Below are 17,613 nucleotides of genomic sequence, written 5' to 3'. Positions count from 1 at the left end.
AGTGTAACGTTTGTCCCTCCATTCATCTAATATCGCCCTTAGTTTACTTCCTGTCCATGTGGTACATGTGAGAAGAGGGGATACATGCAGTCTATTTTGGATTTAACTGATTTACACCGTTGGAACGTCATTGATAGTTGAGGCGAATCACTCATCAAAATGGGCCCGGTAAGTTATTTTGTAATTCTGACACAAACTATTGCGCTAGTGAGTTTATGTTAGCCAGAATGCTGCTGAGCTTCAGTGAACTGCTTCAGTTCCATTAAATTCAGCGTGTGAGAGTGACGAGATTGAACAACCCTTGTTTTTCATATATTATACTAGTCAAACCTCTCATAAATCATATACTGTACTAGTGTAGTCCCTACAGTATCATATCAAACTACACTTTTCAGCCCCTGCTGTATTGTTTCATCATACTATACTAGTTTTACCCCTACTTTATCATACTTTACTAGTGTAAACACCTGGTGTATCGCATAATATGTCATATCATATATCAACCCCATACTGATGTGTTATCATATTATGTACAAAAAGTTAACCTCTAGTTTTGAGGTTAACTTTTATATATATAAATATATACACTACCATTCAAAAGTTTGGAAACATTTCTGTTTTTAATATTTTCGAAAAAAAAGTCTCTTCTACTCATCAAGCCTGCATTTATTTGATCAAAAATACAGAAAAAAATCAGTAATATTGTAAAATATTATTACAATTTAAAATAAAGGTTTTCTATTTTAATATACTTTTAAAATATAATTTATGTCTGTGATGCATAGCTGAATTTTCAGCATCATTAAATCCAGTCTTCAGTGTCACATGATCCTTCAGAAATCATTCTAATATGCTGATTTATTATCACTGTTGTGCTGCTTAATATTTTTTTATAATTTGACTTTTCAGGATCCTTTGAATAAAAACTTAAAAAAAGAGTAGCATTTATTTAAATTAAATACACTACTGTTCAAAAGTTTGGGGTCAGTATTTTTTTCTTTCTTTTTCTTGGAAGACATTAATACTTTTTTTCAACACGGATGTGTTAAATTGATAAAAAGTGATAGTAAAGATTTATATTGTTAGAAAATATTTCTATTTTGAATAAATGCTGTTCTTTTTGACACTTTATTCATCAATGAATCCTGAAAAAAAGTATCACAGTTTCTAAAAAATATCAAGCAACAAAACTGTTTCCAACTTTGATAATAACTGAGTATCAAATCATCATATTGGAATGATTTCTGAAGGATCATGTGACACAAAAAACTGAAGTAATGATGCTGAAAATTCAGCTTTGCATTACAGAAAAAATATTATATTTTAAAGTATATTAAAATAGAAACCCATTATTTTAAATTTTAATAATATTTCACAACATTACTTTTTTTTCTGTATTTTTGATCAAGAGACTTCTTTCAAAAACATTAAAAATAATAATGTTTCCAAACTTTTGAATGGTACTGTATATATTAGGGAAAAAACTAATTGTATACTATTAATGCTGCATTTAAGCTAAAAAAAAAAAAAAAAATATATATATATATATATATATATATATATATATATATATATATATATATATATATTTTTTTTTTTTTTTTAAATCCAGTGATTTTTAAGGCAGATTCATGCAGCATTTCCCAACCACATTTTACATTTATTTCCCAACTTACATTTATTAAGTTCTCCATTTGGATATTGAGACAAAATCAAAGACTACTTATTGTCAACGTTTACTTTTTTATTTCAAGTTTGCACATTTTGCTCTGTTACAGTCACACCAGTTCATATGTGTTTGTTTTGCACTCCTAATGATTTAGAATTTAACCCATTCATTGCTGTGTTTTTTATTTCTGCATCATGATTAATTTGTAGATGGTACATGAAATAAAACAATTTAAAAGATAATTGCAACTTTTTATCTCTCAATTCAGACTTATTCCTCACAATTGCAAGTTTATATCTTACAGTTCTTACTTTATAACTCGCAATTGTGAGTTTATATCATGCAATTTTGAGGGGAAAAAAGTCAGAACTGCGAGATATAAACTTGCAATTACAAGAAAAAGGTTAGAATTGTGAGATAAAAAGTTGCAATTATCTTTTTTATTTATTTATTTTATTGGTGGAAACAAGCTTCCATACTTAGTCTTTTCAAATGTTGTCCACAATTATTTTTGGTTCACACAGCCACAAAAATCACCAAATTTCGTTCCATTCTGATTAAATGCAACATTTAAAAAAATGTATAACAAACATAACATTTTTGGTCTAAAACAACCAAAGATCACCTGAGGTTTAACCTCATACTGTAGCATACACACTACTGGTTAACCTCGTATTATATTGTAATACACTATGTAAGTCAAAACTCTTTTTTGGCATAGTTTGCTATACATGTCAGCCTCTGAATTCTGCTGTGCTTCCTCTGTCATATGTATAACTGTACTTTAATGCATCTTTCACCCAAGGCTTCCAAAAAGAACAGGAAAAAGAAGCCTAGCTTCAGAAAATTGCTGAAAACCAGCAATCTGAAGCTAGAAAACAAACTGAAGAATCGTCAGTTTAAGCAGCAGAGCTCAGCGAAGAAACAGCGCAAAGAGCAGCGGAAACTCCGGCAAGCCATTACTGATGTCTCCCATCAGACGCTCAAACCCCTGGAGCGCTACAAGAAGAAACCAGGTGAAGGAAACTGCTTTCTGATGATTTTCATGAACTCGTGCTCGGTGTTGAGACAGTGTTGTAATGTTGATGTATGATTCCAGAGGATGAAGAAGAGGAGGAGGAGTTTCTGGAGTCTCTGCCCACTGATATGATGGATGAGGATGACCTTGAACAGATCAAATCCATGGCACAGAAAGCTTCCTTTCTGACTCGAGACATCTCATCATGGTAAGCAGCGGTCTTTAAAACATGCGCTTTGATTCTCTTTATCAAATCATGTGATGTTTTTTTCTTCTTAGGCTATGTACAGTGAGTGATCAGCTGATATTTGAGTACGAGTATGCTCTTTTTCCTTCACTTTCCTTTTGTGTGGAAACACAGTGCTCCAGTACATGCTAAAAAGCGTAAGTCCGAGCAGCCGGTGGAGAAGTATGAGAAGATGCCCAGGAAGATGCAGCAGAAGGAGGAGAAAGAGCTCATTCACCTGCTGCCCATCAAAGACAAGAGCGGCCTGATCCCTCAGTCCATGGAGAAACCCGGTGTGTGTCGTCACATGACTCTGTAGTGACTCTCAATGCTGTAGTGCTGGAGAGGATGTTTTGTGATTAACTGTGTCATTTGATTGTGTCCTCTAGTTGTGCCTGAGGCAGAGGAAGAGGAGGAACCGAAGGACCAGGATGAGTTAGAAATAGGTTGGTGTGCTTTTCTCATTTCTTCAAATGCAACCCCTTGAAATTTCTTTCATCTTAAAGGGATAGTTCACCCAAAAATGAAAATTATCCCATGATTTACTCAAGACTACCCTCAAGCCATCCTAGATGTATATGACTTTCTTCTCTCAGACGAACACAATCAGTTATATTAAAATTTTCTGGCTCTTCCAAGCTTGATAATGGGAGTGAAGGGGGGATTGTTAAGCCCAAAAGAGTGCATCCATCCATTATAAAAGTAATCCATACGTCTCGAGGGGTTAATAAAGCCTTCTGAAGAGAAGTGATGGGTTGTTGTAAGAAAAATTTCCATATTTAAAACTTTATAAAATATAATAATTAGCTTCCGGCCGTATGTGAGTCTAGTTTATGGCAAATGACTGAAACCCTATATATATATATATTCCATACTTAGTCTTTTCAAATGTTGTCCACAATTATTTTTGGTTCACACAGCCACAAAAATCACCAAATTTCGTTCCATTCTGATTAAATGCAACATTTAAAAAAATGTATAACAAACATAACATTTTTGGTCTAAAACAACCAAAGATCACCTGAGGTTTAACCTCATACTGTAGCATACACACTACTGGTTAACCTCGTATTATATTGTAATACACTATGTAAGTCAAAACTCTTTTTTTGGCATAGTTTGCTATACATGTCAGCCTCTGAATTCTGTTGTGCTTCCTCTGTCATATGTATAATTGTACAAAATCTAGAGATATATAGATATATATAGGTATATAGATGTGTGTGTGCATATATGTGTATATGTATATATATATATATATATATATATATATATATATATATATATATATATATATATATATATATATATATATATATATATATATATATATATGGTAATGATGAGTAATGATGGTGAAAATTCAGCTTTGATCACAGAAATAAATTACATTTTACAATATATTCAAATAGAAAACAGTTCTTTTAAAGGTGCCCTATAATCAAAAATTTAAATCCTTCTTATATAAATCTCACTTGTTTAAAAGACCTCTGAAGAACAGGCGAATCTCAACATAACACCAACTGTTATGTAACAGTCAGGATCATTAATATGTATGACCCCAATATTTGCATATGTCAGCTCATGTTCAAGGCATTACACAAGGGAAGCCAGTATTAACGTCTGGATCTGTGCACAGCTGAATCATCAGACTAGGTAAGCAAATAAAAACAATAGCGAAAAATGGCAGATGGAGCAATAATAACTGACATGATCCATGATATCATGATATTTTTAGTGATATTTGTAAACTGTCTTTCTAAATGTTTCGTTAGCATGTTGCTAATGTGCTGTTAAATGTAATTAAAGTTACCATCGTTTATTACTGTATTCACAGAGACAAGAGCCGTCGCTATTTTCATTTTTAAACACTTGCAGTCTGTATAATTCATAAACACAACTTCATTCTTTATAAATCTCTCCAACAGTGTAGCATTAGCCGTTAGCCACGGAGCATAGCCTCAAACTCATTCAGAATCAAATGTAAACATCCAAATAAATACCATACTTACGCAATTAGACATGCTGCATGATGAACACTTTGTAAAGATCAATTTGAGGGTTATATTAGCTGTGTAAACTTTGTAAATGCACTGTAATATAGTCGAGTGCTCTGGGGGCAGGGAGCACGCAATTTAAAGGGGCCGCAGCCTGAATTGGTGCATAGTTAATGATGCCCCAAAATAGGCAGATAAAAAAATTAATTAAAAAAATATCTATGGGGTATTTTGAGCTGAAACTTCACAGACACATTCAGGGGACACCTTAGAGTTATATTACATCTTGTAAAAACTGGTTCTAGGGCACCTTTAAATTAATTACATTTCACAATATTACAGTTTTTACTGTATTTTTGATTGAATAAATAAGAGAATTCAATATAAAGAGACTTCTTTCAAAAACATTAAAACATCTTCATCTTAAAGTGTATGTATTTTAAATATATATATGTGGGTATAAAACTTATTTTAATTATTTTTTTTAATTATTCAGTGCACCTTTTTGATGATATTTGTGATGATTTTGTTTAACTATTATCAGAGGAGGAACCCGAGAGCGGTCCGTCGCTCACTCCTCAGGAGCAGTTAGAGCTGCGGACTCAGAGACTGATGGAGAAGAAACTGCGCATCGCAAGTGTGTCATCAGCGATACTCGCAGATCCACATGCTAACGTAAGACAGTCCTTCACAGTGAACTCCTGCATGATCTGTACTGTTGTTACATGTATGATGGCATTTCACTCGTGTTTCAGATCAAGAAGCTGAAAGAGTTGAGGGCCATGCTGATGGAGACGGACCCGTGCGTCGCCGTCACTGTCAGAAAGTTAGTCATGGTCTCCCTCATGGAGGTGTTTAAGGACATTGTGCCGGCATATCGAATCCGACCACTGACGGAAGCTGAGAAAGCCACAAAGGTACAGTGCTTCACTTTTAAAGGAGTCATATTATGAAAAATTTAGCTTTCCTTAGGCATTTCTTGCAAATGAGCCGCAAAAACAACTTATTTGGAAATGCTCAGGTGTCTGATGGCAGACAGATGAATACATTGTCACATTACTAGCTAAACTTAGATGATTTGTGGGTGTTTAGAAACTTGGTCCAGGTTGTGACTCCAGGGTTACCACGCGTCCTTAAAGGGTCAGTTCACCCAAAAATTAAAAAAAGTTTTAAGTACTCACCCTCATGTCGTTCCAAACATTCATTCAACTTCGGAAGACAAATTAAGATATTTTTGATGAAATCCGAGGGTTTCTGAACCACACATAGGCAACAATGTCATTACTACTTTTCTGGACCTCAAAATGTGCAAAGACATTGTTAGAATAGTCAATGTGACTACGGTGATTCAACATTAAAGGGTTAGTTCACCCAAAAATGAAAATTCTGTCATTTATTACTCACCCTCATGCCGTTTCACACCCGTAAGACCTTTGTTCATCTTCACAACACAAATTAAGATATTTTAGTTGAAATCCGATGGCTCAGTGAGGCCTCCATAGGGAGCAATGACATTTCCTCTCTCAAGATCCATAAAGGCACTAAAAACACATTTAAATCGGTTCATGTGAGTACTAATTAGACACTAATTATGAGAATTAAATATGAGTAAAGCCAAATATTGTGGTGTTTTTGGCTTTGTATTAATTTTTGACTGAAGTTTATTTTCTGAGTCAATTCTATCTGAGAAAAGGGCATTTATACACGTAAGACACAGTAGCAAAAACTGATCTATTTACCTCTGAAGGTCATTGAGAGTGAAAAATGCTCATTAGACCTAATCATTTTGGTTCAAGAAGTCGATAATTGGACCCCTGAGCAAACTGAAGTATTAAATAACAAGATTGAAATATCTTAAATGCCACATTTCTTCTCCAGGTGAAAAAAGAGACGCAGCAGCTGCGAGAGTTTGAGGAGGGTCTCGTCAGCCAGTATAAGTTTTACCTGGAGGATCTGGAACAGACAGTCAAAGGTAGATCAAGTGCTTTTTACTTCTCATTCATCCATTCTCACCATCCCGTCTGACTGATCTGATGCTGTTTCAGACTGGAAGCAGAAGAAGCAGAAGAGAAGTAAAGCCGTGTCTCTTCAGAGTTATAAAGGTCTTGCTGAAGTGGCCATCAGGTGCATTTGTGATCTCCTGGTAGCTCTGCCACACTTCAATTTCCACAACAACATCATAGTCATGGTGGTGCCTTTGATGAACGACCCCGTCAGGACGGTCAGTCTGCTAGCAGTATTTGCTGGAAAAACTCCACATTTGGAGGTTTGCATGTGGGTAGTAACGATTTGATGTTGTGATCTTGTGTTCAGGTGTCTGAGATATGTTGTGAAGCAGTCAGGACACTGCTGAAACAGGATAAAGTGGGTCAGGCCTCTTTAGCAATGGTGAAGGTCATCTCAGGCATGGTCAAGAGCAGGAACTATAACGTCAAACCAGAGGTGCGGTCATCACACTGTTGAAGAACATTACAAGTTTTATCTCATCTGTACGTGCCATAAACCAAGTTCTTACAGAGAATTATTCAAATGGAAATTTTACTTAAAAATTGTAAACAGTTTTAGCTTTACTTTTGATTAAAGAACATGGTCAGATTTAAATCTTGGGTCCCACTTTATACTAGATGTCTTTGAATACACATTGTTGGGTACAGTGTGCTTATTTTGTTCATGTTCTATTAAAAAACTCTTTTTTTCAGTTCCCATTGACATCCATTCTATTTTTTCTCCATTAAATGGAAGTCATTGGGAACGGAAACTGGTTTCCAGCATTCTTCAAAATATCTTCTTTTTTATTTTTGGGTGGACCATCTCTTTAGGATGTGATGAGCGTATGGCATCTTGATGTTGTTATTAATGATGTTTTGTGATATGAATGCACAGGTGCTGAAGACTCTCCTCTGTCTGAGGATAAAAGAAGTGGACATGAAGAAAGATACTGAAGCGCCCAAAAATAAGTTCATGTCGTTCAAGGAGAAGAAGACAAGTTTGTCCCGGATGCAGCGTAAGGTCTGAACTGAGCCGAATGTTATGTAAATGTCATGATTTGAAGTTCTGGACTGGTTTAGCTATGCTACCCACCATCCACTACCTGCAACTGGATTACCCAATCAGAAAGCCCAATTGGTAATGGGAGGTTTCTGTTCAAAAGTTTGGGGTCTGTAAGATTTTTTTTTTTTTTTAATGTTTTAAAAGAAGTCTCTTCTGCTCACCAAGGCTGCATTTATTTGATCAAAAATACAGTAAAAACAGTACTATGCTGAAATAGTTTTACTGTTTAAAAGAACAGTTTTCTATGTGAATATGTTCAAATGTAGTTTTTTCTTGTGATGCTAAACTTAACTGATCCATTCAGAAATCATTCGAATACAGTGGCATGAAAAAGTATTTGAACCACTTGCAGAATCTGTGAAAATGAGAATTATTTTAATAAAATAAGAGGGATAATAAAAAAATGCATGTTATTTTTTGTTTAGTACTGTCCTGAGTAAGATATTTTACATAAAAGATGTTTACATTTAGTTCACGAGACAAAATAATAGCTGAATTTATTAAAATAACCCCATTCATAAGTATGTGAACCGTTGATTCTCAATACTGTGTGTGGTTACCTGATGATCCATTTTTATGTTTTGTGATGGTTGTTCATGAGTCTCTTGTTTGTCGTGAGCAGTTAAACTGAGCTCTGTTCTTCAGAAAATTCCTCCAAGTTTTCTGATTCTTCAGTTTTCCAGCATCTTCTGCATATTTGAACCCTTTCCAGCAGTGGCTGTATGATCTGTGTTTTCACACTGAGGACAACTGAGGGACTCAAACTCAACTATTAAAAAAGGTTTAAATATTCACTGATGCTCCAGAAGGAAACAAGATGCATTAAGAGTCGGGGGGTGAAAACCTTTTAATTCAAATATCAAGGTAAATTGTACTTAATTTTCTGCTGGGAAACATGCAAGTATCTTCTGTTGGTTCCGAAGGGCAGTACTAAATGAAAAACAATGATATTTAAAATAAAAAAAATTGTGACATCATCTTCCTGTTCAAAAGTTTTCACACCCCGACTCTTAATGCATCGTGTTTCCTTCTGGAGCATCAGTGAATGTTTGAACCTTTTTTAATAGTTGTGTTTGAGTCCCTCAATTGTCCTCAGTGTGAAAACACAGATCATACAGTCACTGCTGGAAAGGGTTCAAATATGCAAAAATGCTTGAAAACTGAAGAATCTGCAAGAGCTGGATGATTTTTCTGAAGAACAGAGCTCAGTTTAACTGCTCAGAACAAACAAGAGACTCATGAACAACCATCACAAAACACAAAAACAGTCGTGGATCATCAGGTAACCACACACAGTATTGAGAATCAACGGTTCACATACTTAAGAATGGGGTTATTTTAATAAATTCAGCTATTTTTTTGTCTTGTGAACTAAATGTAAACATCTTTTATGTAAAATATCTTACTCAGGACAGTACTAAACAGAAAATAACATGCATTTTTTACTATCCCTCTTATTTTATTAAAATAATTCTAATTTTCACAGATTCTGCAAGTGGTTCACATACTTTTTCATGCCACTGTATATGATTTGCTGCTCAGGAAACATTTCTGATTATTATTAATGTTGCAAACAGTTGTGGTGCTTAATATTTTCATGGGAAAAGTGACTTTTTTTAAACAGAAAGCTAAAAAGAACAATTTATTGAAAATAGAAATCTTTTGTAACATTACTATCATTTTGATCAATTTAAAGCATCCTTGCTGAATAAAAGTTTGTTTCTTTCAAAGAATCTTACTGACCCCAAACTTTTGAAATATTTTTAAATGTCTTTGTTTAAATATTTTATAATAAATGTAATTATTTTTATATTTGCTTCTATAACTCTAATCAGTAGTTTTGTATTGTAATATTTAAGAGTTCTTTATATCTTTTTTGAAGAATTTGAAATGTGAAATATGAATCCTGAACCAAAGCCACCGGAAAAGCGGTATACCTGTTTGCTGGTATTGTTGATTTAAACATTTTTCTGTTTTGTTTCCTTGATCCTCAATCTTGTCCTCAACAGTGGAAGAAAGCAGAGGAGAAGCTACAGAAAGAGCTTCTAGAAGCTGAGGCTTCAGAGGGCAAGGAGAAGAAAATTAAATTGGTGAGTGTGACTAGAGCAGATGGAGAGCTTGATGAACAGTTCCTTTTATTGCATGAATGTTATCATTATCACATATTGTGATTCGTCCATCTTTGATTCCAGCACACAGAGACGCTGAACATTGTGTTCCTCATCTACTTCAGAATACTGAAGAAAGCTCAGAAATCCATCTTACTGCCTTCCGTTTTAGAAGGTCTTGCAAAGTAAGAACCACATGGTGTATAACAGCTTTATTATAGTGTTATTACACAGTAATAAAGCGTTTGGGTGCTTTTGTTAACGTGAATAACATGGTTCAAACTGTTTCCTGAAGGTTTGCTCATCTTATAAACCTGGAGTTCTTTGATGATTTGTTGGCGGTGCTCTACGGCCTCATCATATCGGGTGTAAGTATTTCAACCGGGAGCAGCTGCTTTATGATTTATCAATGTCAAATTTTATGCATTAACATTTTTGCGTTTTCCTTCACTCAGGATCTGACGTATCGTGAGAGCCTTCATTGCATTCTCACATCCTTCCACATCCTCTCAGGACAAGGTCAGTACAGCCGCAGCTCTGGTTTCACGAACATCCTGCCCTCGCTGTGCTAAAATCCGTGTTTTCAACAGGTGACGTCCTCAACATCGACCCTTTGAAATTCTACAGCCACTTGTACCAAACCCTGCTGACGCTGCACGCAGGTAAGATCTCCAGTGTGTCTTTGTTCGGCCGATGTGCAGTGACACAGGGTTATTTAATATGAGAACATCCCGTCACTTACACACTTTGGTGTCCCAAATGTTTATTTTACAGTATTAGATGCACAATTCTCTTCTATTCTTTTTTGTTGCGATACCCATTACCCATTAGGGCTGTCAAAAGTACCGACCTTTGTACCAAGTCGGCATTGAGATTTTAAAAATGTGACGATACCATCATTTCCCCCTAGCATTTTGAGCTCTGTTAATGTTTTATGCAATATTCCAATTTTTCGCACAAGTTTAATTTCGCAAACATATCTGTTGTCTTGGATTGGCTGCAGGAGGTGCGAATGATGACACGACGATCGTTCTGCAGTGCCTGGACGTGATGCTGACCAAACGCAGGAAGCAGGTCACCCTGCAGAGGGCGCAGGCCTTCATGAAGAGACTGAGCACGCTCGGCCTGCACGTGCTGCCTGACTCCTGTGTGGGCGTCCTGGCAGCCAATAGGACGCTGATGCATGTGAGCCAGTGCTCTTCCTTCTTTAATTAAGCTAATGGAGGTGTTCGTGCTTGAGGTGACTGTATGAATTATTTCTCTCTTGTGTTTGTGTAGACCTTCCCTAAGTGTGACATCCTGCTGGATAATGAAATGCAGGGCAGTGGTGTGTATCTCCCAGAGCTGGATGTGCCCGAATACTGCAACCCCCAGAACACGGCACTGTGGGAGCTTCACTTACTGAAGGTGAAGCACAATGATGTTCGTCCACTCATCCCATTGGTTTATTACTGACAGAGCAAAACAGAGCAGGAAATTAAATTCCCATTTCCTTTATTTATTTACTTTTGCCAGTAGGCTTCAATTTAACAAATTATCCAAAAAATAAGTCACACCGGGTTGAAAACTAGCGATATGTGACCCTGGACCACAAAACCAGCCATAAGGGTCATTTTTTTATCATCTGAAAGCTGAATAAGCTTTCCATTGATGTATGGTTTGTTAGGATAGGACAATATTTGGATACAACTATTTGAAAATCTGAGGGTGCACAAAAATCAAAATATTGTGAAAATTGCCTTTAAAGTTGTCCAAATGAAATCCTTAGCAATGCATATCCACTCACAAAAATACTTTTTTGATTTTTTTTTTTTAATTTACAAATATCTTCATGGAACATGATCTTTACTTGATATCATAATGATTTTTGGCATAAAAGAAAAATTGATCATTTTGACCCATTCAATGTATTGACTATTGCTACAAATATACCTGTGTGACTTATGACTGGTCTTGTGGTCCAGGGTCACATATAGTAAAATAACATGATCAAACACTCAACAGAATATAAATCAAAGCTGCCTAACGTTCCTGAATGAAATGTTGACCCAGGATGAGCTTGTAGGACCGTGAAGCTTTGGGGGTGTTGATGAACTCGATCTACTCCATCTGTGTTTTGATCATCGTCATTCTAAATAAAATAAAATAAATAATTATAAAAATAGCTTGCATTCAACATTAAAATGTGGTCTTAAATATTAAGGCAAATTTAGAAAATTTTGTTCAAACTAGTCTTGTTATAGGGAGAATATTGCTTGTTTTAAAAAAAGCCAGATGATGTGGATTTATTTGGTGTAATCTGTTATTTTAGAGACACTATCACCCCGTGGTGAGGAAGTTTGCCGCTCATCTCATGAAAGGCGCTCCTAGTGAAGGTTCAGGCGCTCTCAGCATGGAGCTCAGCAGAAGGTACAGAGACAACAGACATTTCCATCAGCTGATGGTGTTTCAAGATGAATATGAAGGTGTTCATAGTATTTCTGCTGTGTGCAGGACTCCAGTGCAGCTGTTTGAAGACTACAGTGTTAAAGACATGACCTTTAACCCACCTGTTGCAGGGCCTCCGTCAAAGAAAAAGGTCTTTTTCCATCTAACGAACAATGCTTTCATTTTTTTGTTGTGTGGTTTTTTCTCTTCTTAATTCTTTAATTTTGTATTGCAGGAACATTTCACAATCGGTCATGCGTTTTTAGATCCAGACCTCAAGACACAGATTGATGCTGCTCTTCAAACGGAGAGCGAGCAGATGGTTCTAGACTTTACATTACAACCAGATACACCGCAGGAAACATGAATCCACGTTAAGGCCTGAAAGTTGGGAAATGCTATTTTCATTTGTGTAAAATAAATGCTCCAAGATATCATCTTTTTTTTTTTTTTTTATTGACATCATTTAGCATATGCACTGATGTAGAAGTACACGTTTCACCCAAAATTGGTTTTTCAACACTATTTATTGATGAAAGTGGTTGATTCGGTGGTTTCAAGTAAACAAATAACCCAATATTGACATCACAATATTGACGATACATTCCTATAGTTTTACGTGTGCTGAAAACCATCACAAGTACTAAGTTCAACATGTTTTAAACTCCAAAGAGACTATCGATGCAATAAAATAACAGCATTGTGTTGCGCTAAAAAGTTTTTACAATTGCTTCTTCAAAACAAAGTAATGGTAAATATACATTGAAAACATATTTAAAAGACAATGCTGTAGTGTACCACACACCTAAAATACACTTTATGGTGCCCTACCTTCACTTAATGTCAAAATATTTAATATCTCTCAAGATGACTAAATTTAAATTACAAAAATACAAACATTATCCATTCATACAGTATGAACAGACTGGAGGAGCATTGATGCCCTTAATAAATAAATGCAGATTTCATAATTATGTACTCTCATTCATATGTACACTATCTGGAAACGTACAGCCAACCTGGGCTATAACATGCAATTAGTTAAGTAAGATTTCACTTCAAGAAAGAAAATGGACCACTTAAAGTTAAAAAAAAACAAAGGTGAAGTCCTTTTCAACCATAAAGAAAGTTAAGCAGGGGATTCAACTGCTATGCAGAGAGATTAAAAATCACATGAATAAATTATAGCAAGTTTTCATTTAACACATAGGAAATAATGAAACTTATTTATTACATTGGTCATATGGGGTATAAACTATGGAAGCTTGTTTGCGCCATGAAATAAAAGGTGGTTTCAACTTTATGTCTCACAATTCTGAGAAAAAGAATTGTGAGAAGAAAAGTCAGAATTGCAACTATATCTCGCATATATTATAATCTGACTTTATAACACAATTCTGACTATATCTTGCAATTATGAGAAAAAAAGTCACAATTACCTTTTTTATTTAGTGGTGGAAACAAGCTTCCATAATAAACCTCAATTTTACTGAGAATTTAATTAAAATATTTCAAAAGTGATGATGGATCTCAAAGGAGCCATTTAAAATTGAGGGAAATGCAAGAAAAAAAACCAAAAAAAAAAACTTACCTAAACTTTTTCCTAGCTCTAATGAAAGAAATCTCAAAATACAGTAACATATATACTTCCCAAAAAATAAATTAAAAAAAGGCAACATTTAAAGTGGCGTTTCTTCAAATGCTTGTTTTTCTAATACTGTAAATAGATTTGTGGCAGTGTATAGAAAGGCACCGCTCTACATCTTACATTGTTTGCTGTTGGTCATTTAAATGCAGTGTGATCTACATGTGCAATGAAAGCCATCAAATTCAATTAGCTGCTAAAATACGCAGAACAAATCTGCCTCGCATCCTTCCAAACATCTTGTGTGCATTTGCTCTGAACTCTGAATAAATCACACCATACACAAATTAAAGAAATCCTAAGATTTGCTTAAAAAAAAACCTCTAGTGTGATACTAATGTGCTGGAGGCATTTTCATGCTTGATTTAATTTCAGCAATCCAAAACAGGGATGTAAATAAAGTATTAAACTTTCAAATAGCTGGACTTAAAATAATAGTAATGTGCAAAACCACAAAAGAAAATGAAACGCATATGAATGCATTCATGACTTACAGTACTGTTGAAGTATGACAAGAAGAAGAAGAAGAAGAATAGAAGTGAGGAGAAACTGCCTTCATCTGACATCCGTTTACAACAACAACAACAGGCTGCTGAACTGACTGAACCCTTCCCATCAGCCAGCCCAAATCACACCTGGGCCACTGCACGACTGTGAAAGACGAGCACGAACAGCTGTACGCTTTCCATCAGGCTGTACCGTGTCTTCCTGAAGCAGCCTGAGCCGTGTGAGAGGAGTGAACACTAGAGGTGCTGCTCTGGCTCTGGACTCATTTATGCAGCTTCCAGTTCCACAGCAGCGGGAGGGACCAGCTGGAGGGGGCGGGGGCGCGACCGCCACACCGGGACACGGGGTGTTCCGCACGCAGTCTCTGAGAACCCAAGCGTCCCTCGGCCATCCAGGCCTTCAGCCCCATCGACAGAGACTCTACAGAGAGACAGGTGGGAAGATTCAAGTTAGTTGAAGTTGCACAGCAAGTCCTCCAGCAACAACAGCCAACCATAACACATTTTTACAAAATCAGTCTAATATGCTGAATTGCAGTGTTGGGGCTAACGCATTACAAGTAACTTGAGTTACGTAATCACGTTACTTGAAAAAGTAACATTACCTTTTTAATTTACAACAAATTATCTGTTACTTTTTCACATTTATTGAGTGACTGAGAGAAATAAAGGTCAGGGGTGTTGTGTGAACTTTGTGAACATGATGTTATTGGAGTTTGAATGTGAATGTGAACATGCATTTACTCATCTCACTTGCATAAAAACATTCAGTATTCCTCAAAATGAATAAAAACAGTGAAATAATTAACCTGTAATAATTAACTATATTAAATTGCACAAATATACTTTATGTATTTAATCTCACTTTATTAACCAGTGCTGCTGATGTTCAATGATCTAATTCAACCATACTAATAAGCAAAAATGACTTTAGATTAGATTTAAAAATAAGAGTGAACTTCCTTCTCCTGCATCCTATTCTTCTTTAATCCAGAAAGGCAGCACAGCTGAAAGGCTTGTTTGAGCTGCGCCCTCTACTGTACAGGTGTAATCACGCATTTCCTTCAGCCTGAGGCTTATTCATTTCACTTTTGGTGTGAAAGGGCCTTTACATTTGCCAAAAATAGAACTTTTTTTGTTGTCATTAAAAAACAAACAAGCATGCCCCGCCCAGGTGAGAAAAAGTAACACAAAAGTAATGTAACGCATTACATTTCACAAAAAGTAACAAATAAAACTTTTAGGGAGTAACGCAATATTGTAATGCATTACTTTTAAAAGTAACTTTCCCCAACACTGTTGATTTGCTGCTCAAGAAACACTTCTTATTTTCAAATGTTGAAAACAGTGCTTAATATTTTTGTAGAAACAGTAACACATTTTTTAAAGATTTGGTTCAAAAGAACAGCATTTATTTGAAATCTTCTTTAACATTATAAATGTCTTTACTGTCAAAACATGGAAAAAATAAATAAATAAACATTAATTCAAACATTTCCTCATAATATTACATTGTATATTATATGATTGTATATACATGGTGTCCTGGAGAGCCACAGTCCCGCAGAGGTTTGCTTCAACCCTAAACAAACACACCTGAACAAGCTAATCAAGGTCTGAAGGGTTGCTAGAAAGCTATAGGCAGGTGAGTTTTTATCAGGGTTGGAGCTAAACTCTGCAGGACTGAGGCTCTCTAGGACTGGAGTTTGTCACACCTGACAATATTGTATGCCTCATCTTCATTCGCTGCAAATTGAATATGGTGTCGACCCTGACTGAGGTCTATTAACTCTTACATGCCATTAATCACTCTTCACTGCTAGTAAAGACATGGTGCACTGCTCATTAATAACACTGTTAAACAAACACCGGCAAACTCTCAGAGAGCATTGCTCAACTAGTAACCTCAGCACTTGGAATCCCAGACTAAATCATACCATCAATACTGTTTTCTCCAGGACCAGTTGAATGTGTCCAAGTAATTAGTGTATTAGATTTCAGACAGTGGTGTTAATTAATAATGGCTGCTGTGTGTTAGTGTCTAGTACCTGGTGGAGCTCCATGCACTGCACACACACACTGCAGAGAGTTCCTTCACTCCGAGGCCTCGGGCAGAGGCACCATGCTGGGACATGCAGCCTTCTCCTCCTTACTGTGTGCCGGCTCCTGGGCCACCGGGCCGTTCATGCTCGTGTTCACAGTCAAGCTCCGACTCCGACCCGTGAGCTTCCGCAGCTCGCTGGCAAAAGACACGCCCTTACGCTTGTCCTCGCGGGCGATCTGAGAGACGGGTCACGGAAAAACAAATGCCATTAACATACTGAAGATACCAAGAGAGAAGACAAAATTATTTCCTAAGCAAGATTGTTCATGCACCAGTGTGATAAAGTCTAAACAAATATTGCACAATTTTTGCACCAATAATGAATATTTATATTTATCAATTGTGATATCCAAAGCTGTCTCTTGAGATATTGAAATTTCTATAGAGCACTTTGTGACCAAGAAATTTCCAGGACTATTCAAAGATCAAAAAAACATCTGGCTGAATCCAATCAATAATGCAATGATTCTTAACCAGGGACTTGTATTAATTTTAATAAATGAATGCCATTTTTTATTGAAATAATTTAACTTTAATCTTAATTAAAATGCAAAATAATAAAAAATAATTAAAGGAATATAGTAACACTACAGTAAAAGTTTGAAAACAAGCATTGTCGAATATTGTGTTGGACAACAGGGGGTCTTTTGAGTCAAAAAGGTCAGTAAGGGGCCGTTCACACAGAATGAGTCTTTCTATTCCAACACTTTTTTTTTTTTCAATGTAAATGTGCTAGACGGACGTGCATGACCGCTATGCTCGCGTCTTTTGCAGCGCCTCACACATTAGCCTAACCCGCGTTTTTAAGACACTGTGTCAAGTTAAAGGTGCTAAAGAGGATGTTTTGTTTTATACATTTTTG

The 17,613-nt window shown here is 35.9% G+C and overlaps 2 protein-coding genes across 9 annotated transcripts in view; one reads left to right on the top strand and one right to left on the bottom strand.

The window, feature by feature from the left end:
• Positions 1 to 23: 23 nt before the first annotated feature.
• noc3l (NOC3-like DNA replication regulator) lies at positions 24 to 14,898 on the top strand. Its single transcript, XM_067370120.1, has 21 exons — positions 24 to 168; positions 2,475 to 2,685; positions 2,769 to 2,895; positions 3,049 to 3,206; positions 3,303 to 3,359; positions 5,455 to 5,585; positions 5,666 to 5,827; positions 6,789 to 6,882; positions 6,956 to 7,131; positions 7,224 to 7,352; positions 7,794 to 7,919; positions 9,971 to 10,051; positions 10,154 to 10,254; positions 10,365 to 10,437; positions 10,525 to 10,588; positions 10,660 to 10,731; positions 11,073 to 11,254; positions 11,348 to 11,476; positions 12,381 to 12,478; positions 12,563 to 12,647; positions 12,732 to 14,898. Exons 1-21 carry the CDS (start codon positions 160 to 162, stop codon positions 12,861 to 12,863), a joined length of 2,397 nt encoding a protein of 798 aa, XP_067226221.1. The 5' UTR covers positions 24 to 159; the 3' UTR covers positions 12,864 to 14,898.
• A 32-nt stretch (positions 14,899 to 14,930) lies between these two features.
• Positions 14,931 to 17,613, bottom strand: part of plce1 (phospholipase C, epsilon 1) — a 96,881-nt gene continuing 94,198 nt past the window's right edge. For all 8 annotated transcript variants that reach the window (XM_067370111.1, XM_067370114.1, XM_067370117.1 and 5 more), the window contains 2 exons: positions 16,696 to 16,927; positions 14,931 to 15,068 (listed from right to left, as the gene is read on the bottom strand). In XM_067370111.1, coding sequence (XP_067226212.1) covers positions 16,742 to 16,927 — 186 coding nt within the window. In that variant the 3' untranslated portion in view covers positions 14,931 to 15,068; positions 16,696 to 16,741. The remainder of the gene's footprint in view (positions 15,069 to 16,695; positions 16,928 to 17,613) is intronic.

This window comes from Chanodichthys erythropterus, chromosome 19 (genome assembly GCF_024489055.1).
Source record: "Chanodichthys erythropterus isolate Z2021 chromosome 19, ASM2448905v1, whole genome shotgun sequence".
NCBI classification, from domain to species: domain Eukaryota; kingdom Metazoa; phylum Chordata; class Actinopteri; order Cypriniformes; family Xenocyprididae; genus Chanodichthys; species Chanodichthys erythropterus.
Note: the sequence above shows the minus strand (reverse complement) of the source record. Positions and strands in the feature narration are given on the sequence as shown.